The 24,924-nt window shown below is 41.8% G+C and overlaps 1 protein-coding gene across 3 annotated transcripts in view; it reads left to right on the top strand.

Annotated features, from left to right (window-relative positions):
- The window catches only part of slc4a4a (solute carrier family 4 member 4a), a 50,221-nt gene extending 25,611 nt beyond the window's left edge, over positions 1-24,610 (top strand). For 2 of the 3 annotated variants that reach the window (XM_076104744.1, XM_076104743.1), the window contains 20 exons: positions 2,861-3,040; positions 6,272-6,348; positions 9,686-9,843; positions 10,819-10,906; positions 11,742-11,896; positions 13,335-13,445; positions 13,852-14,026; positions 14,121-14,254; positions 14,667-14,941; positions 16,195-16,256; positions 17,108-17,293; positions 17,414-17,527; positions 17,872-18,033; positions 18,603-18,781; positions 20,039-20,111; positions 20,998-21,066; positions 21,270-21,443; positions 21,819-21,980; positions 23,386-23,479; positions 24,567-24,610. In XM_076104744.1, the coding sequence (XP_075960859.1) occupies positions 2,861-3,040; positions 6,272-6,348; positions 9,686-9,843; positions 10,819-10,906; positions 11,742-11,896; positions 13,335-13,445; positions 13,852-14,026; positions 14,121-14,254; positions 14,667-14,941; positions 16,195-16,256; positions 17,108-17,293; positions 17,414-17,527; positions 17,872-18,033; positions 18,603-18,781; positions 20,039-20,111; positions 20,998-21,066; positions 21,270-21,443; positions 21,819-21,980; positions 23,386-23,479; positions 24,567-24,610 (2,672 nt within the window). Of the gene's footprint in view, positions 1-2,860; positions 3,041-6,271; positions 6,349-9,685; positions 9,844-10,818; positions 10,907-11,741; positions 11,897-13,334; positions 13,446-13,851; positions 14,027-14,120; positions 14,255-14,666; positions 14,942-15,124; positions 15,129-16,194; positions 16,257-17,107; positions 17,294-17,413; positions 17,528-17,871; positions 18,034-18,602; positions 18,782-20,038; positions 20,112-20,997; positions 21,067-21,269; positions 21,444-21,818; positions 21,981-23,385; positions 23,480-24,566 lie in introns of all 3 variants that reach the window. The other variant, XM_076104745.1, reaches the window with a different exon arrangement.
- Positions 24,611-24,924: the final 314 nt, after the last annotated feature.

Below are 24,924 nucleotides of genomic sequence, written 5' to 3'. Positions count from 1 at the left end.
ATATGCAGAGCTGCTCTGTGATGTGCACGATATGCAGAGCTGCTCTGTGATGTGCACGATATGCAGAGCTGCTCTGTGATGGCCACTATATGCAGAGCTGCTCTGTGATGTGCACGATATGCAGAGCTGCTCTGTGATGTGCACGATATGCAGAGCTGCTCTGTGATGGCCACTATATGCAGAGCTGCTCTGTGATGTGCACGATATGCAGAGCTGCTCTGTGATGTGCACTATATGCAGAGCTGCTCTGTGATATGCACGATATGCAGAGCTGCTCTGTGATGTGCACTATATGCAGAGCTGCTCTGTGATATGCACGATATGCAGAGCTGCTCTGTGATGGCCACTATATGCAGAGCTGCTCTGTGATGTGCACGATATGCAGAGCTGCTCTGTGATGTGCACTATATGCAGAGCTGCTCTGTGATGTGCACGATATGCAGAGCTGCTCTGTGATGTGCACGATATGCAGAGCTGCTCTGTGATGTGCACGATATGCAGAGCTGCTCTGTGATGTGCACTATATGCAGAGCTGCTCTGTGATGTGCACGATATGCAGAGCTGCTCTGTGATGTGCACGATATGCAGAGCTGCTCTGTGATGGGCACTATATGCAGAGCTGCTCTGTGATGTGCACTATATGCAGAGCTGCTCTGTGATGTGCACGATATGCAGAGCTGCTCTGTGATGTGCACGATATGCAGAGCTGCTCTGTGTTGTGCACGATATGCAGAGCTGCTCTGTGTTGTGCACGATATGCAGAGCTGCTCTGTGTTGTGCACGATATGCAGAGCTGCTCTGTGATGTGCACGATATGCAGAGCTGCTCTGTGATGTGCACGATATGCAGAGCTGCTCTGTGATGTGCACGATATGCAGAGCTGCTCTGTGATGGCCACTATATGCAGAGCTGCTCTGTGATGGGCACTATATGCAGAGCTGCTCTGTGATGGGCACTATATGCAGAGCTGCTCTGTGATGGGCACTATATGCAGAGCTGCTCTGTGATGGGCACTATATGCAGAGCTGCTCTGTGATGGGCACTATATGCAGAGCTGCTCTGTGATGGGCACTATATGCAGAGCTGCTCTGTGATGTGCACTATATGCAGAGCTGCTCTGTGATGGGCACTATATGCAGAGCTGCTCTGTGATGGGCACTATATGCAGAGCTGCTCTGTGATGGGCACTATATGCAGAGCTGCTCTGTGATGTGCACTATATGCAGAGCTGCTCTGTGATGGGCACTATATGCAGAGCTGCTCTGTGATGGGCACTATATGCAGAGCTGCTCTGTGATGGGCACTACATGCAGAGCTGCTCTGTAGTGTTGCGTGCAGGTTTATGGATTGATGCACACCACACACGGGGCTCAGAGGGTTCCTTCCTTCCTCTTCTTCTTTTTAAGAGAAGCAAAAGGTCACAGCTCTAAGTCAAGTCCGGTCATTACTGTACTTTATAACACTGGGGGGCTCAAATGCTAGTTTGTAAATGGTCACACAAAAAACTTCCTAATTTGAGGACAGCCAGCCCTCCTCGTTTTCGTCTGCATGAGGGAGCAGGAGGAAGAGTTACCACTCGGAGTGATTAATGTGAAGCAATTGAGTGTGCTGCATGCACTGTACAGGCCGAGCGGAGCTGGGCCTCTTGCTTTGAGGCCGGCCGACTTGACTGATGGGCCATTAGCGGCGCTGCCCCTCCACAAGAAGAGAAATCTCCCCGAGGCTGCTATATGTCGGCATTCAGGCTTCTGACCTTCTTCTTTTTTTAAGACCTTTTGATTGAGCTGTTTTTATGATGCCATGAAGACTTTCATACAGGAGCTTCGTGTCTGGGAGGCACTTGTCTTTACAAGAATGAGGAGACTAGTTATGTTGACTCGGTTAGTTGTTACTAAGTTGAGGTTGTTGGGCTGCAGGACGGGGGAAAATTACACGCAGAATGAAAAGTTTATTTATTATTTTATTTGTTTAGTGTTTTTGCTCCTAAGAACTTCTTTTGTCTCCAATTTCTGAATTCATGTAACGATGTCGTTAAAGGCACAATGAGTAGGATTTATCAGTTGCGGTTTGTAGACACGACGTTCAAAGTTGGCCCCTCCTCCTCGGCTCGACGAGGGTTAGGGTGCTCGCCATCGGGTGAAGCCAACCCTGGATTGACTTTCCTTTTGGGGCGAGCTTTGTCCGCTTGGTGTTTCATCGCAGCGTTTTTTCATGGCTTCCTCTTAGAAGTGTGCTCACAATCTCACACCTGGTCGCTACCTTTTTTTTATAGAGGTTGATGCCCAGAAACGTCCCGAACAAAATATGAAAATACAGGCAGACGAAAGAGCCTCTGCAGATACAGACAGCGCCTCACACTTCTAGTGGGTCAGCTGTAGGTGATGATGGAGCCTTCAGGTGCTGAAACAATTGGTAGATTTACATAAAACCTTCTGACAATTCTGAGAAATTATTACATTTTCTATGTTGCATATAAAGTAGAAATTCTAAGTTGACATTGAGGGTTTGCTGGATGTCACTGAAAGTTGAATAAATTTGGGTTTTCAACTTTTGTTCCAAGAAAAGGTGCATCGTATTGATCTCAAAAACACCATTTTTTTAAAGATCTCTCGTGAACTTCATGCTATGACATAAATTGCAATATATCTCCTTGCTTACAGTATCACAATATATTGAATCGTAACCCCTGTATCATGATACGTATTGTATCGCCAGATTGTTGCCAATACGCAGCTCTAATAATATAGTTTGTCAAGTCTTCTGTTCAGTGTCGTTTAACTTTCTTCCCTCCAGAAAAAGACAGAAATCCTTCCCTCACCCTCTTCTCTCCCTCCCCTCTTCTCTCTCTGTGCACCTCCAGAGATGATCACTGACAACCAGATAGAGATCGGCCAGCTGAAAGCCGAGCTGAAGGACAAAGTGATGTACACGTTGTTACGGAGACATCGTCACCAGACCAAGAAGTCCAACCTGCGCTCTCTGGCTGACATCGGCAAGACGGTCTCCAGTGCAAGTAGGCTGTTTTCCAACCAGGAGAACGGTAATACTGATGCCAGTTTGATGCAGTCTTCTCTTTTTTTCCAAAAAGATACAAAGAAAAAACTAAATCAGCCATTTACTCTATAATGGGTTTAGCTGTACATACCTGCATTACTGCGTTTAATTTAGATTTTCTTTTGAGGGCAGTGAGGAAAGCCACAGTGTGCGACACACTGCTGCCCTCCTCTGCATGAACCCACTAATGTGGCGCTTACCAGCTTGTCCGTAAATATAGGACCTTATACTTTATTTTGAAGGCGTTAACGCCAAAAACCTTAATAAAGTGCGACCATAGTACTACTACTGGCTCACTCATTCAACTAGTGGAACTGTAGTTTGTAGATGTCTTATGCTAATTCCTCACAAACATTATCACTCTAACAACACGTTTAACGTACTCACTGTAGGCTAATGTACGAACTGAATTCACGGATGCGTATAACTTAATTGATATGCACCTGTGAGAGCAGGTGGAACTGATCTCAAATTGACTTCGGGTGTAAGTTTTGACCCTGATGAGTCGAGTTCAGCCTATGAATTTATAACACTAGGTGAGAAAAGTCCGAGGCCCTGTGAGGTCATGAAAGCCATCCAGTGTTTCTGTAGAATATGATTAATCGAGCTTTATAATTTACAGCAGTCAGAATCTCTGAAGTTGATGATGAATTTCAATTTTCACTCTGTTAACTTGTGATTTTGTTGATATTTCTGACAGCTCGTGTTTAACTTACAGTAGAATGAAACAACAGGACGGGCTGTCACTGTGCTTCACCGAGGGTCAGACCGAAAAGTGCAGCTGAAGAGAGCTGAATTCAAATTCATGCAAAAATTGTGAAATTATAAAAACATGGCTTAATTAATTATCTTTTATCAGTGAAATTGACATGAACTATTCTGTTCCTCAGAAGGCAGCACAAAGCTGCAAATAAAAACCTCATCAAAACTTATTAATCAGAAACAAACAAAAATATTCAATCTGAAGCGGTGAGATTTAAAGTGACAGCCCTCATTCACACTGATGTTTAACTCATGCTAACAACTCGTCTATGAGTCCTTTGATTGCAACACATTGAGTCACTGGATGTTCTCTGTGTTGATGACGTAATTCATCTGTTACCAGCCGTGGGTCTTTGGAAAGGGAAGTTATTTATTACCTGCTGCTTATGGAAAGTGTTTATGACTCTATCGAAAGAAAAGCTCCCTCTGTTCAGGATTAGCTAGGTGTGCTGATAATGATTAATTGATGTCTACTAAACAAGGATAAAGTACACCCTCCAGTTTATTAAAATACAATTTGACTCCTGTTGCAGTAATCCTGTCCAATGACCCATGGCCCCCTGATTTAATGTCGCTTTTCTTCTTACCATACTCCTCCGCACAGCTTGTAAAAAACACAGATGGATCCTGTTTTACACATCTTTTAACCACTTGATTTTATTCTCCTAACAAATGTCTTGCTTTGGCTCAGTGGGCTTGTCTATCATCTCTCCCTTCCATCTCTTTTTTTTTCCTTCTCTTCTGCTGCCCTGGATTGGGTTTGATAACCTGCTGCTGCCGCCACTAAAAGCTCGTAGTCCGCTCGAGAACTCTGTGACTTGCCTGTCGGGTCACATTTCAATGGAGGACTTGCAGTCTCAAAGGAGTACCAGCATGGACTGGCTTAGTAAGTTCACTGGACCCAGTCTACGTTCACACTGCAGACCTCCGATCAGTTCTGGTTCAATCACGGCTCGTTATTGTTGTTACAGAAACAACAGCCAAAGAGTATATTTGAGTTTTGTGGCTCGTATATTTGGCTTTTTTTTTTTTCTCCAATTATCTCGCTGTCTTTCATATAAATAAATCACTCAGCCAAATGCCTCACTATGTAGCACACAGCCAATCCATGTGACTCAGATGGGAACTGGGAAATATAACTGTGCAGCTGCAGCTCTTTGTTGTTCTAAAACATCAGATCTGCGTCACATGTGAGTGAAATCCGTCAAAACTGGAAAGCTTTCGTCTGCAGTTTGAACGTAGTCACGAAACTGTAGTGAAACTGTCTCCCGTCCCAAGTACAGTAGTAGTACTCGTTGTTAGTGCTTTATATAGTAGTGACATTGAGTCGTTTTTTTTTCTCTAAAACTTTACATTTGTCTAAGATTATATACTTGATCCCTTATTGTATTTACCTTTTAATTTAGTTGGTTTTTTACCTTTATTTCTGTATCTACTCTACACAAGTTCTACAATTTTATCATTTCTACTGGCTGCATCATACTGACAAGCATGTTATTACCCACAATCCTCAGGGGGCAGATGTTTGAAAGGCTACAGTGGCATCAGAATTTGCTCTGGTTGAGATTTGCGCCGCTCTCGATGCCGTCTCTTACCCACGACGGCTCCAGGACTTGAGTAAGGTCACGTTCTGCCGTCAGATCTCTGATGAGCTGAAGTCAGCAGAGCGTCAATCAGAGTCTGCTCTTCACCTGCACTTAGTGGAAGACTTGGATGTGAAAGATGGACATTAAGCTATTGATTATTTCTACACAGTAAGGCTGGATGCACAAAATGATTATTATTATTATTATTATTTATTAAGTGAGCACTGTGAGCACTTTCTCTACCCAACAAGTGTAGAGAAAGCTGTTGGTTGAATAATAATTTCATTGTTGTAGAATACAGTGGACCAAACACTGGCTGCTCTGTAACTTGAGATTTGAAGTTAAAAAGTCAACATCATGTCGTAGAGTTTTTGGCATTAAATACTAAATATGGGAAATGGTTGAACATCTAAAATGCAATGTTGTACTAAGAGTTTGTAGGGTTCTATACAAGATAACATGCTCACGGTTAGGGGAGGCTGGGCTTTGTGGGTGCTTTACGTTCTAATTACGAATTTCAGACTTTGAATGACTGACTTGAATCGAACGGCGTTCGACTGGCCGATGTTAAGATTTACAGCAGATTGTATGTAGACCAGTTACAGTGCACATCTCAGTGGAAGATGTTTTCAGCTTCAATAACAAGTTAGCTTGAGTTTTGTGCTCCAGCTATTAAGTGGATGAAAGTTACTGGAATCTGAAATCTCGTCATGATTTTGACCGCTGTTGTCTTGTTGTTGTTTTCGGCGCTGCTTGGGGAGCAAACTGTCTGAGCCACTGTCTCTTTTCCTGGTTCTCTGCTGTCCTTTTTAGATGACGTCTTACGTGAAGCTGGTCTAACCATACGGGGGTTGATGTGTTTTTCTCAGATAGTCCCACCACAACTCACCGGAACCTGACCTCCAGCAGCATGAACGACATTTCTGACAAACCGGAAAAAGAGCAGGTGAGTCAACCTGATGATTTAATAATAGTGGAAATTTTTATGTATTTTATGAATGGTTTTAATAAGTTCCATTGGTCTGAAGAATCTCTACAAGAATTATTGTAAGAGTCATCAAACAAATCGGCTAATTATTGAGATAATGACGGATAAGTTATAACTTAATTAAGTTACCAATCAAGTAGTTTTTTGACTCATTAACAACTATTAACGAAAAAAGTCCACTCCAGAGGTGCGGACGGTGGCTGCTGTGTCAGAGCAGAGACTGTCTAACGTACATTCCTCCAACCACGGCCGTCATCACCCAGCCTGCTGCAGCCAAGTCTGTTCAACAATATCTTGTTGCTTATGTAATGTTTCAGCTCTACTTAGCAGTTTATTGAGTCTGTCGAAAATCTGCATAAACATTTCCTTTCATGGTCACTGTGGAGATTTTGTTACAGCGAGGATGATGCTTTTAGGCCAAGACTCTTTGATACAAGGAATAACAGAAAGAGAAATCAATGATTAAGTTACAATGGAATGTTACACACCCGAACACACACATCTGTACTCTTCCAGCCCACTTCCACGACAACCTTACAATACACTGAGACTATCTGTCACACCTAGAGGAGATATTGGAGAGACTTTCTCTCTGTCTAATTCGTAGTGTTTCAGAATGTGACGTTGAGGCACTTCTGCAGAGTTCACGTCTCATTTTCCGGTCTGAGAGGATTTAATACTTTTGACAATTGGTAGAGAATTAGGTCAGACAGACCCGGCATGTCCTCCTGTGGGACAGAAGGAAAGGGATACTGGACAGGAAGCACATCTTCTTAACTGAAGCTCTTCCACACCAAACTCAGTTTCCCCTGTGGGCCGACATGCAGTGATCATTTCCACACTGGCCACAAGCCTGTAATCTCATTGCGGCATTGTTTAGACTTTCCGGAAGGCCAACATTGTATTATCTACTTAAAAAACAAACGGCATGACGACATACCACCAGAGCTAAGTAAGAAAGTGTGTTTTTTGGAATTTGGGTGAAATGACCCTTTAAGAAGGAGGCAGCACGGCGCAAACCCGCAATTTCAACAAAAATAATGAAATGTTATTCAGTATTTTGCAAGCTGTTACGAGTAGATTTCAAGTCTTAGATAATGGAGTTTGTGCTTCATGCCAGTAGACGTAGTTTATGGAGTTGGTGGATTAAGCGGTGATTGGACCCGGGTCAGGGTGTGCGGTTACGCAGGTTTAACTTCTCAATCATTTACAGACAAACCTCTTGCCAACACGGCTCAACAGCCTCTTATGGGATCTGTTTGGATCTCGCCAGAGGAAGGTCACAGCTTTATGGGATTTCAGTCCTCAGAGGTCATTGGCAGCGATCGTTCCAGAGCATGATCTGGGTTTGGCGGGCGTGATGACGACAAGTGATAGACGGTCATCATGTTCCTTTAGCTCTAGTTATACTTGCTGTTTTTTATTTTCTTTGTTTATTGTGGGTTGGCACCAAAGAGGATTAAAAATATGGTCAAAATCGATCTCTTTGTTAACAGCTTAATTCGTGCATCATCTTATTTTAGACACGTAATTTATTTCAGAATGACAAAACTGCTCTCAGACTCATATTTCTGAAACTATACAGTTTGTGTTGTTTACTGGCAGCCTCATTAATTGGAGGAAATGTCCGTGTTGTTTGGGATCTAATCCAATTTGAATCCTGGCACAGCAGACATTAAACAGCCACATTTAACATCAGCTGATACTCTGTCTCTGGTTTGTTATCTAGAAACTCATCCGAACGTTCTCCGGACAGCTGATTAATTAATTGCTATCATATCAACAAAAAGTTCTTTATTTAGCACCTGCGGTCCATCTTTCTTTACCACCTCGCTTTATTGTTTTATTGCTACTGATCCTTGAGATACATAGAAGAGCTTTTCTGAAATCAGAGGATATGAAAGCGGTTATCTTAATGAAGTAGAGTCATAATGATCACTAATGATTCTTCTTGACCGGTTAGTCTATCAGGTAATTGATTGGCCTCAATATTGTCAGAGAAATAAGAATGAAAAGAACATGATTGGCAGGTAAAATGTGTGATATTTTTTTCTATCTTAAAATGCAGATTAAATGCGTTGTTCATGAGCTTGTAGAAGTGTTTGATAGTGTACTAGTGGTGAGTGACTGGAACTGAACAGAAACGTCAGCTTTTGAATGGTTGTATATGAAGAAATGTTGAAGGAAAGTCGAAGTTGTTGATACGGACTCTGATGTAAAACGTACTTCTATGTGACCGTCCAGGGCACAGAGCTGCTGTGATTCATCCCTGGCTGCGTCTGAGGAGAAGCTTCCTGCCGGCTCTTTGCTGAAGTTAATACATAACGCAGTAGTTTTCAATCTTATCTAGATGTTTATGGTTCTTTGTCTTTGAAGTTGTATCTATTAATGATCTCAATCTGCTCATAAATTGTGATTGTATGTGATTAAAGGTGTGCAATAACCGCTCCTGCATTAAAAACATAGAAAAGTGACGTATGGACGGACATGAATTTGCATCTCAAGGGATTTTTATTGCAAAATGTGACAAACAAATGTGAACCTCAAATCCTGAAACACGACGTCAACTTGTTTATCAGTACTTGACTTTTCTCAGTCAGTGTCGGTGTCGACTTTCTTGCGAGATTTAGCGACTTCTGGATCTCGTGCTGAGAGAGTTGACAACACTGGGCTGGGAACATTAATTAATAGGATCTTCCGATACGCTATTAATATCCAACAAAACATTTAGAAACTCTTCCGCACTCAGAGAAATCTTCAGGACATCTCTTAAGCTTCATTTAAGATTTATTTTGTGATGAATTCCAGCAAAATGTGTCTTTTTAAAAAAAAAAAAAAAGCATTTACACCAAGAACAGAAACACTCAGAAATCTGAAGAGGACAAAATAACTAACCTTCTTCGTAAGATGGTCACCTGAAACGTTGATTAGAAGATCAGAAGTAAAGACGTGTAAAAACATGGTATGTTGCTTTTGTTGCAACTGGAAAATGTCTCTTTAACGACAGAATTGCGGGACTTTAATGTCCTCTTAAAGCTATAATGTTGAACCTGTGGAGCTCAGCAGGTGTCTGACCTCCATCTTCACACACCTCACCGTCGCCATGACAGAAAGAAATACAAACCTCATTTTCCCACTTGTTCCGTATCTAGATACCACGGGAGCCTCCCGGTTTGGTATTTAAGCTGAATGGGATTGTCTGGTTTGATGTAGGTTGCCTAATTGTGTTGGGGAGCTTGCTGGTGTGAACATAACATCCAACGTCTCCTCCTGTTCTCCCCTTTTGTACTTTCAGCTGAGGAACAAGTTCATGAAGAAGTTGCCGAGAGACGCCGAGGCCTCCAACGTGCTGGTGGGGGAGGTGGACTTCCTGGACGCGCCGTTCGTGGCGTTTGTTCGTCTGCAGCAAGCTGTGATGCTGGGAGCCCTAACTGAGGTTCCTGTTCCCACAAGGTAGCCGAGATTCATGTCCGACCTCCAGGAATTCATAAATAGGAGCTTAAGTTTAATGTAGAGGGACGCGTCGGTCCACAATATCCGTGGAGACAGTTGTAGTTGTCAAGCAACTCGGGCTGCTTTACACACATATTTTAAGGTTTAATAACACCGACAGAAATCTGGGAACAACACTTAATATAATAATCTGAAAATATACAAAAAAATCGCTAATCAACAAAAAATGTATTGCATGATATTTACATAATATTTAGTTGTCGCTTTGTTCACCTTAAATTATATAGAAATCCAAAACACCATTGTAATTTAAAGACTTAAATGTTCCGAAACTTCAACATCTGACTCTTTAAAAACTGAATATTATGAACTTTACAAATGTGACATTCATTGCTTCTGTTTGTAAAGGCGTTTATCTAGTTGTGTCCTACTGTTTGCTGTCTGGCTGTTTGAGAGTGTCATAAAACTACAGGAGCGCACTGAACTGGTTTCTGTGCTGTTGTTGTAACCAAAGAGCCATGAAGCCATTTAGTTTTCTGATGAACTAGTCAATGTCCTTGAGGAATTTCTGTGCTGTGGTTGCGTATCTAGTGCGTCACCTTCATGGCCGTACTCGTAGCAAACGCACATAATGTAGTGAGCTGTTCGAATGGACGGCTGGTGTACTGTATGCAACAGCTTCCCTGCAGATAAAACATATCAACAATATGTCTTTGTGCTCGGAGGGAATGTGTCCACAGCTTGGCAAGTTGTGAATAAAACATGCAAACAGTTTGCACTGTTTAGATTGTGTATAGATGACGTAAAGATGCTGTCGATCTTCAATCCAATCGCACATTAAACCGACACCTGAACACCTGTCATCTGATTTAAACGTAGATTTAAACTCTTCTTTATTTCCAAAGTTTATCCGTTACAGAGAAGTAAAAAGATAAACAGCATTATTAACGCAAATACATTTTGTTCCTTTTGCAGATTTTTATTCATCTTGCTCGGACCCAAAGGCAAAGCCAAGTCGTACCATGAGATCGGCCGAGCGATCGCCACGCTGATGTCGGACGAGGTTAGACTGCCATCAACACACGTCATCGCTGTCATATCTTAATGCAGACAGCGAAAGAGCTTTCATGTCGTTTTCACTCACAATATTTATTCCTCAATGTTTACAGAGAGTAGACTACATAAGAGGAATCCAGCATACTATAGTCAACCATTGTTAGATTTTTGCTGGCACTGTTTCAACTCTACGGTAGTTATTTAAGCCGTACAATCAGGTTCTTAGAAGTACGTTAAAGTTTGAGCTGCCTGCTACTCGTTCGACCAGCGTTTTCTTCCTACTTGGATTTGTGCACGCAAGTTGTATTTCATAACAAGATACTGAAAAGGAATTTTCAATGTCAAATCAGGAATATTCTTCAAGTTGTCCTGTGCGGAAGACATTGTCATTTAAAAATTACAGTAATTTTCAGGATTTATTGAATCAACATTTTTTGTTTGTATTTGCCATCATGTGTACAAGTGTACAGTGACTTTATTTTATTTTTTTGTATTTAACCAGAAACACAAACTCGAAAGTATGCAAATGTTGATTAAAATGAAAAGTCAGACGTGAGCAGTAGAAAAACATTTAACCAAATCCAAAGTTGGAATATATTCAGACGGTAACTGTTTACTCTGAATCCTCAGAATGTGAACTGATGCTGCATTGCGTTCACATGTTATTGATGAAATGCACCGATCAGATATTAATTGCTGTATTCATACCAGCATAGTGTTGTATTGTTTTGATTCCGTCTCCCCTTCCCCATTCATTAATCCTCAGATCTGATGCAACAGTTCGCTGCTTTCACGGGTCTCTTTCACACCCGAATGCCTCGTCCCTCTCTGTCTGTGTTCAGGTCTTTCATGACATTGCGTATAAGGCCAAGGACAGACAAGACCTGCTGGCCGGTATCGACGAGTTCCTCGATGAGGTGATCGTGCTTCCTCCGGGAGAGTGGGACCCGGCCATCCGGATAGAGCCCCCGAAATCCCTCCCGTCCTCTGACAAAAGGTCTGTAAACATGTGCCGTCTAGCTCGCAATCATGGTAAAGTAAAAATAGAGCCAGATTAGAAACTATATATAGGAATTATTATGTAAAATAGAACAGATTTACATAATGTTGCTATTTGTTGTCCTTTGTTTATGCACGGGGACCTTGCGGTTTATGATTATTACCTCAATTAAGATCGTTTCATATGTTTTTCACTTTTTTTGAACTATGTTGATATCGTCACAGTTGGTGTTTAATGAGGTCGGGGCCGTCTCTTCATCATCTGGTCTTAACGACATGATCGGGGCATATTCAGCACCTAAAATGTGTCTCCTCGCTGTGTTCCCTCCTCAGCAGTGTCCTCATGTGGATTCTCTGCCTGGGAAGAAAAATTAAAAAAAATGATTTCACTTTCTGGAGATGGTCTTCTTCTAACTGGAGGATTATAAAAAGTAACCCCACGAGAGATTTCCCTTGTTATCTTATCTGACATCACAATTGTTCTACAAGGTCCTCAGGCTGCGTATTAGTCTGCTGGTCATTTATTAAACCATTTCCACACACACACACCTACACACACACACCCACACAGAGGAAGCACTGCATAAAGACATGCATGCTTTAACTGACACACATTCTGGTGTACAGTAATTCCAGCACCTCATGATATGTATTACAAAAGTAATGTTATTACCAGTGGTAGGTGGTGCAGCGTTGAGCCTTAGAAGCAGCTTAAATGAAATTGTCTGTAACAGAATTCAGCAATGAAGTCAGACATTTCTAACGGATAGAAATGATCAATGCAAGGGTACATTTTAAAACAATGTGGCGGTGAAAACTCGGCGAGTACAAGTTCTTGCATTAAACATGTACGGTCTGTTCTGAATGCTGCGTGTGCAAAATCACTGCAAAATCACTGGAGTGCATCCACATGCACAGCACAGTGTTCAATTATGAACGAGCAGCTGTGGGTTTTATTCAAAGCTGCAGTTTTACTCGGTAAAGCAGGAACGTTTTAGCTATTTAATGTATGCGAGCACTGACCAATCAGGCTATTTAATAACGTCGCACATGTCAACATCGTCTGATCAACTCAAGAAAAGAAGCCATGACAACATGCTGACACTTAAAGGTGCAGTTTGTAGTATTTGGTGACATCTAGCGGCGAGTTTGCAGATTGCAACCAACTGAAACTTCTCCTGAGTGTCAAGCGCGTAGGAAAACTACTGCAGACGACGTGGAAACACAAACACGCCAATAGCCCTATCTAGAGCCATAGATTGGTTTGTCCATTCTAGGCTACCGTAGAAAAGAGGACCCACGCCGTTATATTGCATTTCTGCCAACAGATCCCCATAAACGCTGCACACTTTACCTTTTTTAGCAGCTTAAATGCTAAGAAAAAAGGTAAAGTTTCTGCCAGACTGAACAAAACTGTGTATTTTTGTGTATTTTAGGAAAAACATGTATGCAGGAGGAGACTCTCAGATGAACGGAGATATGCCTCATGATGGAGGGCATGGAGGAGGGGGACATGCTAGTGGGGACGAGCTAAAGAAGACTGGAAGGTATGAAATTATGAAAAGAAAAAACATTTTTAAATAGTTGTTTTTATTTGAGAATGTATAGCTATAATAATTTGCATACCAGAGAAAAATGTAAAATGCCCAAAAACCTTGTGTCTGATTACACAGAATATTGTCTTGTTCCTCATATCTTGGAACATTTGGCCTCACTGTGCTCATGATTCAGTGTTGCACAGACCATGTTTTAGTTGCTTTTTGTCTCTTTGCAGCTGTTTTGCATCTCTTTGTAGTCCTCTGTGTCTCTTTGTGTGTCTTTTCTTGGTTAATAAATGTCTCTTTGAGAGACAGTTAGTAGGTGTCTGCCGGGCACCCTGGGCCTGTGCCCGGCAGGCCCGTTTAGTAATCTATCCGTGCTGCTTAGTATTCCTTTTTGTTTCTCTGTTTTCAGGTTTTGTGGGGGTCTCCTACTTGACATCAAAAGAAAAGCGCCTTTCTTTGTCAGTGACTTCACCGATGCATTTCACATTCAGGCCTTGTCGACCATTTTGTTTATTTACCTGGGAACCGTGACGAACGCCATCACCTTCGGTGGTCTGCTGGGGGACGCTACAGAAAACATGCAGGTCGGACTGACCTTCGAACCTTTTCGCAGTTTGTGAAGCGTTTACCACTTATGTTCTGAATCATCCCCTGACTTGTTCCCGTCCGTACGTGCAGGGGGTGTTGGAGAGTTTTATGGGCACAGCGATCACAGGCGGGGTCTTCTGTCTGCTGGGCGGCCAGCCGCTCATCATCCTCAGCAGCACCGGTCCTGTCCTGGTGTTTGAACGGCTGCTCTTCAACTTCAGCAGGTCCCGTCTCCATTTTCTTAACTCATTCAAAGTATCAGGTCCACTGCTAGGAAAAATAAACCGAAAAGTTTAGAATAAAGTCAACATGTTCTTTTTTTTTTTTTTTAGGTCTTAAAGTTAAAATCAAAATAGTCATTATTTCAATTCTCCAGCTCAGTGAGCAGGGGAGACAGTCTGTCAGCTTTCATGTGTCAGATAAGGGATCTGATGGTATTAAGTTATTCTTGTAATATTGTCCTTTTATTCTTAAAACAATACAGCCTAATTCTCACAACGTTTTAACTTTTTTCTTGAAATATAACAACTTTGTTCTCTTTTTTTCCTAGTTTTCTTTTATTCTCTAATACAACTTCAACTTCAAATAGGGTTTTCTGACTCTCTTTTAACGTGTGTTGTGTTTCTCTCCTCACAGAGATAACGAGTTTGACTACCTGGAGTTCCGCCTGTGGATCGGCCTGTGGTCGGCGTTCTTCTGCCTGATGCTCGTGGCCACTGACGCCAGCTTCCTGGTTCAGTACTTCACCCGGTTCACCGAGGAGGGCTTCTCCTGTCTCATCAGCTTCATCTTCATCTACGATGCCTTCAAGAAGATGCTCAAATTAGCTCACCACTATCCCATCAACGCGGACTTTAAAACGGAGTATGTCACGCAATATGACTGCCTCTGTATGGCCCCTACTGTTCTAGGTGAGAGGATGTTTATCTTTGACGCATTAAGGTGAAAGTTGGTATCTAGACATCCAGAGTGTGTTCTTACTCACGGATGCTGATAAGACGCGTATATTGATGAAACAATTGTCTGTTTTAGGATACAGGATATCAGCCAGAGGGAAACAATGAGTTTCATTTAATGAGAAGGGTTAAAGGGAGGATGGTTAAGTTTGCAGGTTTCCATGGATCGTTTGGTTGTGCGGAGTAATTACAGCTTTATTGGCTGCTTTGTCTTGTTTTGGCACGAATGGAAAGATATTTCTATCATGTGATGGTTACAGAGAATAAAAAAAACAAGCTTGCTGTTGTGACCATAAAAAATTGAAGTGAAGTGCTGCTTCACTTCATCTTTGTTTTGTTTTCTGGTGGAGGATGGGACATGAAGAGGGGGGCAGCCCTGATTTACTGGTAATCCCCTGCTGCTTTCAAAAATATCTCTGTGACACACTCACAGAAATATGCTGCTCCACATACAGTCGAGCACAGTGCAAACCCTGGAGGGGCCAACAGCAGATGCTTACTTTGGACGAGCAGCTGACACATCTAACTAAAAATGGAAGGAGTCTCCGTCCGTCTTTCGATTGTCTTGATAACGGTTCATCCGATTGACTTCACACTTGGCGGGTGTATTGCTGAGAGTCCGAGGAAGTGCAGCGTCTAGTGCAAGCTCTTGAAATATGCGGGGCATATAGCTCGCTCTCAGACGATGTCCGTCAGAGCTTTTGCACCCAAACAACGCGTGTACTCCAGCGTTGCTGGGGCATGCAATTATGTCATGGCGGTTGGTCATTTAGCTCAAGAAGGAAATATCTTTTACTGTAAATTCTCTTTGGGGGCGTTTTATGCAGAAGAACGAGAGAAACATCAGGAAACGAGGGACAGGGATATGTCTTCACAGTTGGACTGTTGTGACATTTTCTACATGCATTGATTGACTGAGATCAGCTAACATGTTAAGTGTGAGCATGGCACCATGATGACAACACTTATGTTGGGATAGTAACACGCATGCTACGTTTACCACGTCATCAGTTAACTAAAAGCAGCACGACTGAGCCTGAATGCAGCTGAGCTGAACATGTCCAATACAACTTAGATCCATTCAACAGGGTTGTTCTTCACGTGTATACAGAGCGTTATAGCCGCATCAAGCTATTATGGTTTTAGGCTCATTTTATTTGATTGAGGATGAAAAGTGCAATGTTACAAATAAGTTTTTGTTTTTGCAGAGAACAGTACAGACATCTCTGACGAAGGTACTTCGGTCTGGTTCTTGAACAACACTGGTCTGGTAAGTCTTTCATGTTTTTGTCGCCGTCCTCTGAGAAAGAACAAAACAAGATGGATTTACATTATTTCAATATTCTTTCACACTTTTCTATTGGTGTTTGTCCTCGACGCAAAATTATTCTAATTGATGTTTATGTGACATGTCATCAGTGGTGGAAAATTGTAACATAATACAAGTCCTCATCAACAGATTGGCCCATTTTAGAATCAAATACATTATATTACCGGATTATAATTAGTAATGCGTAACTATTCATCACTTAAATGTTGCAGCTGATAAAGATGGAGCTTGTTTCAACTCATTTATATACTGCTGGGTAGCTTCAGTATATCCCTAATGATACATCATCATTTATTAGTTGAGTTACATTTACTTTTAATAATATGAATCTGCAAACTCACCATTATTGTAGCGTAAAATGGAAACAAAAAGTACAGTTTTGAGGTCCTTGTACTTTACTGAAGTACAGTACGTAACCACAGCTCTTATGTACCGAAGAGTACTGTTTGTATTTCACCGATTTACTTCAATCTCGTAAAGATTGTCAAAGAATGCGGTCACAAGTCCCGTACCAACCACAGATAGCAAGATAAAGAGAACATTTAAGAACAATGTGTTTGTTGAACGATGTTACAACGTAAATAAAAGCGTCTGATAAGCACGTTGTTTCCACTTTGAGGTTATTGTGACACTAAGTCGGCTTATCCTTTATCTCCGTTTACTCCAAAACAGTGTGCAGTCTGCGACAGTTATCCGTCCGATCTTCTCGGCCTCGGTTTATGTCACAGCTGCGGTGGGGCGCTCCTTTGCATTTCTTTATAACCGCGACGCTCTTTGTTTCCTCTGTGCAGCCGATGAACGCCACGTGGTCGTCCCTCTCAACGACGGAGTGCTTAAAGTACAATGGAGAGCTGGTGGGGAAGGCCTGCGAGTTCGTCCCAGACATCACCCTCATGTCCTTCATCCTGTTCTTCGGCACTTACACCTGCTCCATGTGTCTGAAGAAGTTCAAGACCAGCCCGTTCTTCCCCACCACGGTGAGTCGGCCACACTAAGCTTATTCAGTCCCACGGGTCCTCTGTCAGGTGAAACTAATTACGTGTCCAGCAAGTTACAGGGAACAACTTTGTCAAGTGTTTGTGTTAACTTCCACCCAGGTGAGGAAACTCGTCAGTGACTTTGCCATCATCCTGGCCATCTTCATCTTCTGTGGAGTCGATATGCTCGTTGGAGTCGACACTCCGAAACTCATCGTGCCAAGTGAATTCAAGGTGAGTCCCTCACCGCCTCCTAAGTGCTCATGTCGATGCACAATTCAAGCGCAATTTTGTTTCGGTGCTTTGCTTCATGAAACATAACAAGATTCCAGTAGACTGTTGTTCTCCCGTCTGCATGTCGGAATAACCTTCAGCAAGACACTTGACTCCAAGAGTGCTCTGTGTAGGGAAACATTTTAAGTTGCTTTGGACAAAAACATCTGCCAAATTAATGTAATTCAATATAATGGGTTTGGAAAGTTATTTACATTTCATTAGCTGACAGAAACGGTAAAGAAACGCAACAACTTCTGCCTGCATGTTGAGCACAAATGCCATTTTATCTTCCTCCTCCACAGCCAACGAGTCCTCACCGGGGCTGGTTTGTGCCCCCGTTCGGAGGAAACCCCTGGTGGGTTTACCTGGCGTCGGCTCTCCCCGCCCTGCTGGTCACCATACTGGTCTTCATGGACCAACAGATTACTGCTGTGATCGTTAACAGGAAGGAGCACATGCTGAAGGTAAAGATGAAACCTTATTGACAAAATGTTTGGAATGCTAAATGTCGTTACTGTTTTAATACACAAGGTTGATTCACTATGTGGGAGGCAGAGGAGAGTTCTTAGACCACAGATGGGAGGATTTGTATTATTGTGCAACAATTGGCTGCAACATTTGTGGAAGCATATGACTTTGCAGAAAATCTTGCATAATAAATTCCTGTGATGTAAAATGCTCAGACTTGCATTTTGTGTGTAAATAAGAAATTCAGTAACGGCACCAAAACCAAGTTTCTTTGCAGTGACGGAGTCTTTTTCTCTCAGTTTGTCCAACGTGATTTATGTGAAGTAGGGATTTTAATGTGTTTCCCAGAACATACTGCAGTTTGTACAGGACACTGGCTACCTTCACACTGTAGTTAAATATCGTTGTCATTCTTCTCGTGGGGGTGAGAGATGTTTCATGGCAGTGACTGAACACAGCTCGGTTCAGAGAGTCACTGCTGAAGTTTGAGCGACGATTTCTTTGATTTCAGCGATGTGATAATGTAATACATGACTTTTGACCTTGTGTTTGTTGTCTGTACCAGAAAGGGGCAGGTTACCATCTGGATCTGTTCTGGGTGGCCGTTCTGCTCATTATCTGCTCCTTCATGGGTCTGCCGTGGTACGTAGCCGCCACCGTCATCTCCATCGCTCACATCGACAGTCTGAAGATGGAAACCGAAACTTCGGCTCCTGGAGAGCAGCCGAAGTTCCTGGGTGTGAGGTGAGACTTCTTTAATGTGTTCCAGAGTGCGTTCTTTGACTATTTTTTTTATTTGGGTGTTTATCTAATAGCACAGGAGAAAAACAATATGGAAAAAACAATATCATTAACAGAATATGCAAGAGAGGACAAAAGCCTGAAAGGCTTATCACGGGTCTCCCCCAGTTTTGGATAAAACAATAAAGTCAAATAAACTTAACTGAACAATTTTTACTCAAAAAAATGTGATTTACCCATTCACACACTGATGGCACAGTCTTAGGGAGCGATTTGGGGTTAAGTGTCTTGCTCAAGGACACGTCGACATGGACTCGAACCGCCGATCTTCTGATTGAGGGACGACTCGCTCTACCTTTCTGAGTCACAGTTCCAAAACACAGAGCCACTGTCCTGTTAATAAAAGGTCTCACACAGGTAAGAAAGTAATATGAAACTTGAGCAGGGAGCTGTTTAACTTTGTTCCAATACGGAGTGCTGCAGGATGACGTACATGTTTTAGTAGGCCGACAGGAAGTTGTCATCGCACTGGTTCCCTCAACAACACAGTGTTTCCTTTGGATTTTGGATAATTGCAGAAAATTAGCTCTGTGGTGAACAAACGTTAATGATACTTGTTCAGCAAGATAATCTTCACAAATGAACACTTTTATGTTTGTTTTCTGAAGCGTAAAAAAGTAAAAAGCTAATGTTAGGATACAGACCACGGTCACATGACTTCATGACAACATACACTGTGTGCCAAACACATGAAATATTACCTTAATCTCTTGTTTGAACTGTATTTTAGAAGAAGTAGTCGGGAAAATACACAAACTATATCTTTAAGCTTGACTTTCTAAGAGAGGAATCCTCTCTGCTGTCCATTAGTGACTCCGTGTACTCCAGTTAAGTTGCAAACATAATGTTTTTGTTTTCGTTAAACCACGGTAAAGACACTTTGTGATTTTCTTCCTGTTTTTTAGAGTTTGTTTTCGTGTCCGTCATCCTCCAGAGCCTCCTGATGCGTCAGCTGTGAGCTGAACTAACAAACTCTTGTAACTTCTTCACACTTTGAACTCTCTACAAAATGTTGCCGTTCTTTTTGTTTTGGCTGAACTGAATGAGATTTGGGAAATGATTGACTTCCTAGTAAAAGAGGCAAAAACAAAAAGGGAACTTAAACCAAGCGGACATTTTAGTTTCCTTCTTGTGTTTAACTGTGTTGTTCTCCCCTCTTTGTATTATTAACTGTGTTGTTCTCCCTCTTTGTATTTTCAGAGAGCAGAGGCTCACCGGTGTCGTCGTGTTCATCCTCACAGGACTGTCTGTCTTTATGTCGCCTATTTTAAAGGTAATTAATCGGATTGTCTCGTGTTGTTGGTCACTTAGTGTCTCAAGTTTAATCTTTTCATCTTTTATCCCACCAGGCAATTACAGTCACTAGAAAGTCACTTGTTTTAACATACAAACCACAAAAGCACTTCTCAAATTGAAATGCAAAAACTAAAGTATCTCAACACTGACGGACAAAAACAGTTTAAACAGGTTACTGTGGTTGTAATACACAACAAAGCACTTATGTTTATGTTATGAAGAGGACATAAATGTGTCAAAATAAAGTAATAGGCTTCTTATTATTCTCACAACTAGGTTTATTATTTGGATTTTTCTTGACTAACTGTCTGAGAAAAGAAAGATGAATACACTTTTAATCCTGTTCCTCTTCAAACGTCAACACTAAACTCTCCAGTTGGCCGCTACTCTTCAGTCCATGTGTGTTGAGGTCAGAGGTCAACATGATCTGAGTAATAGATTAACTTCTAGTGAGACAGACGGTTTGATTCCTAAATGTAAAAATGTTATTTGGAAAAGTTACGAGTGATTGTTTGGCTTTTAGGTGAGAATTCAAAGTAAAATGTTTATTGTAAAACTGCAGAAATTGAAAAAACCTGGATGACAAAATGTTCTATCGACATTTAAACAACATTCATGTTATAATACCAACGATTTTAGCTGATCAAAATAGTAACCTCATCAAGCCCTTACATCCCACTTCATCACATCATTGTAGTCTAACTCCTTCCAGTTTGTGTTGTAAAGGTTAATTTACGATGACGGCTCAGCTATAAATGATTATTCCTGAAGCAGCTTCTGCTTGAACTCGGGGCTGGAATGGCCGATTGGTGTCTTTTGTCCACATTGAACTAAAATAATCTCCTTTCCTCTGTTTGACCCAGTTCATCCCGATGCCTGTGCTGTATGGAGTCTTCCTATACATGGGAGTCGCCTCTCTCAATGGAGTGCAGGTAAATGATACACCGATTTTCTTTTATATATATATATATATATATAACTTACCCGTCATGTTGGTAGTATTTGAAGCTTCTTTATCTAAAGGAACCTCTTGAGTATCCAAGAACCAAGCCGGTGACCAGCTGTTCCTCTGATGTATTCGTTCATGCGTGCAGAGCATCCTGTCACGCGTACTTGTACCTCATCTTTTCTGCAGTTCATGGATCGTCTCAAGCTGCTTCTGATGCCAGCGAAGCATCAGCCCGACCTGGTTTACCTGCGACACGTTCCCCTCCGGAAGGTCCACCTCTTCACCTTCATCCAGATCCTCTGCTTGGCCCTGCTCTGGATCCTCAAGTCCACTGTGGCCGCCATTGTGTTCCCCGTCATGGTGAGAGGCATTTGTAGTGATATTCGGCCAATATTAGTATTTTAAAGACGTGTATTTGTAGGCTGCAAATGACCAATAATATATATATATTTAATTATCTTGATTCTCGTGAAAAGTTACCAGTATTCAGTTTCTATGAGCATAAAACTATTCTCGCTGTTGAATGTTTTGATAATAGTAGAAATGGAGGCGATAATGAGCGGTGCCTCCTCATTGGAAACGATTTTAAAGAGGCAATGGCACCATGTGACAGTACCTCCTTGGCCAACTAGATGGCGCTCTGAGGCTCACCACAACAGCATAAACCACACTGGTTGTTAATTGTAAGAGATGACCTCCCAGTCCACTCTGAGCCTCCTCTTCTTCTGCTTTCAGATCCTCGCTCTGGTGGCCGTCAGAAAAGCGATGGACTGGATGTTCTCGCAGCATGAACTCGGCTTCCTGGACGACGTCATCCCAGAGAAGGACAAGAAGAAGAAAGAGGACGATAAGAAGACAAAGAAAAAACGAGGCAGCATAGACAGCGACGCGGAAGACGTAAGGCTTTTGAGTTTTCGGTTTCAACACATCAGACCTTTTGTTTTTTTCTTGTGTTTTACATGACGGCCCATTCCCAAGTCTGTCACCAACGATCTCCAGCCCTGCTCCCAACTCCCTGTTTTCTCCTCCTTCATGTACCACTTGAGTGTTCACCCACAGGCTAATCAATGTCCAGGTCGATAGGAGGTCTTTCCCTCAGTGTCACTTGTTGTAAATGAGTGAAGATTTAATAATACAGCAGATGCTATAATTACTGACTTCTATAGCCTCGGAAAAAAATCTTAGAGATATTAAAGATATAGAGTGCAAGAGTCACTTACCAATGTTCAGTGATTATTTATGTCTTCTCGGTGTAAAAGATGCACATCCAGCAGATTTTTGTTGTTGTTTTTGCTCAAAGATTTAACAGTCTTTCAGCAGTCTTTCAGGCGTAACACCCGACCACGGACCCAAGTTGGGCCGGGTAAAAATGATATTGTGAAATGGGTTCTCTGTTTACTGTTTGGTTCACTGCATCTTCGGACCAGATATATTTATCCTCTGGTCAGATTAGATCGGGTTTATTTTTTAAGCGCTTCATTTCAGATCCAAAGAAGACTTTTATCTTGAAGCCAGACGGATCAGTGAACAATCGTTCTTAGACCCAGCGAGTGATATATTTGTAAAATGCCATAGACTTGACATCAGTGAGTAAAATTAGATTAAAGCTCTTCTTGCCCTTTTGATTCTTACAGACGGGCAGAAAGGTTTATCGCATTTCTGATTTTCCAACTGCACCAGAAATCTCTCAGAGCCACGTTACTACGAGTATCACGAGTCTCCATTTCCATGATTCGATTTGACTCACAATTCCATTTAAACATCTTTCTTTCAGCACTGATGGCTTTGCCATTGTTGGACAAGCAAGTCGTAAAGATCAAAACATCAGGTCATTGGTTTTATGCCGCTGTCATTTACATTTTTAAATTCTTCTTTTAAATTAGACTACATGGTATTGAGTGCGATATAACCGCCATAGTTTGGGGGGAATGCACCACACTAAGGCCATGTGGTCAAATTTGAAATGTATTTAAAATGTAATAACTATAAAGAAACTGTTTAACACAAAAAGAGCCACTTTACAACAACAACTTGAATTGAAACTTGAAACTTTCAATTTAGAATCAAAATTGTGACACCCGTACTTTGTTGCATTGCCTCTTTGACTTTTGCAAACCAGGAAAGTGTAAATCAAGTTGCATCACCACCAGCTGTTTAGTAATCAATAGTTTTTCCTGAAAAAGCGAATCAATAGGGAATGCAGGTCGTCACAGGCTTAGTCGTATGAATGCGTGTGTTGATGATAACTCACCGACACGCCCAGAGGTCCCGTCTCAGGATGTGCGTTTCCTTTCTCCAACAGTCTGACTATCCTTACAATGAAAAAGTTCCCAGCATTAAAATCCCCATGGACATAATGGAGCAGGAGCCTTTCTTAGGTGATAAGGCCTCCGACGGTGAGTAGACCCGAAACTAGCTGCAGCTCTGGAGGGAAAATGCGTCTTCCTCTTGATCCCGACCGACTCCTGCTCTGCTTCCTCCTTCAGTGTCTCTGACGTCTTCTTCTGTGACTAAGAGTTGATGTTGCTCTTTCACTAACTGCATGATGTTAACATTCCTTCTTTGTCTTTGTCTTTAACCTTTACTCCAGCCCTGTCTTCTATTTCAAAACATGCATAAAAAATAACACATTTTCTTCTCCTCTTGAACTTTTTCTTCCGTTTGTGATGCTATGATTTTATTAGTCTTTTCCCTTTGAGACTCTTGCTTGCTGGACCGAACTCTTTCTACTTCAGTTCATGATTTCAACCTAAGTATCACTGCTGATTTCATGAAAGGCTTTTTGTTGAATTTCATACTTTGTTGTAGACGACGCTTGTTTAAATCAAAGATACATTTATTTTAGCTTCATGTAAAAGAGCCCGTTTGACTGACAGTAGCACGCCGACATCTAACATTGTCTTAAAGGTAAAGTTCACCCCACAATCAAAGATATTATTCCTCTTAATTGTAGCTCTATTTATCAATCTAGAGAGGCTCGTACTCATGACAGTGTGAGATGTAAACATTAGTGGCATCCTCAGCTGAGCTGTAATGTTAGCTCAGTGATGCTAGATGAGCTAGCAGTATCGAGTGTAGATGCGCGCTACTTTCTGCGTGGTGATACCAAAACAATCTGAAGTGATAACTTACACCACAAGTAAGAGGAAAAATATGTATTTTTTTATTGGTATTGGGTTGAACTGTCCCTTTAATATCTAACTATGTAGTTTAAGTAACAGTTATTGTTTGAACAAATTCCAAAAAGTAAACATATAATCAATATGTAGATGATCAGGTTGTCTTCCATCAAAACCCTTTTAGCGGCTGACTTCACCGTCTGATTCCTCTTTCTTTCTGTTTGGAGTGAAATCGGCTGCGGTCGTGTTTAGTTGGACTGAACACCTGTAGAATCTAGAGGTCGCTGGTCTGATACATGGAACACACATTAGCGTGGCTACATGCACACTATAACGGCTGTTTTTTCTTTCCTTTCCTCCCCAGGAGAGAAGTCCCCTTCATTCCTTGACCGACACACATCGTGCTGAGCAGCTTCGCTACTACCAAGACAACTGTTTGTCCAGGTGAGACGAGAGAGTGTGTGAAGCTCACGTAACGGGCCGAATTAAATGGTACAGAGGGGGGGGGGGAAATAAACCTAAATATAACTGGGTTTCTTTTTGAATTCATTCTTTGATGACTGTGGCATCAAAGGTTGCAAAAGGTCAGATGGCGAGCCAACTATCAAACGTATAATGCTAGTCTGAACTTTAAAGGTCAGCTGGGCTGATTAACTTACCTGAACTGCCTTTTTCCAGCTCAGACGTCTCCTCTCGGTGCCTTTAGACCGGCTGTAACTGTT

This window comes from Anarhichas minor, unplaced genomic scaffold (genome assembly GCF_050575085.1).
Source record: "Anarhichas minor isolate MPS153535 unplaced genomic scaffold, ASM5057508v1 ptg000030l, whole genome shotgun sequence".
Classification (NCBI taxonomy): Eukaryota; Metazoa; Chordata; class Actinopteri; order Perciformes; family Anarhichadidae; genus Anarhichas; species Anarhichas minor.
Note: the sequence above shows the minus strand (reverse complement) of the source record. Positions and strands in the feature narration are given on the sequence as shown.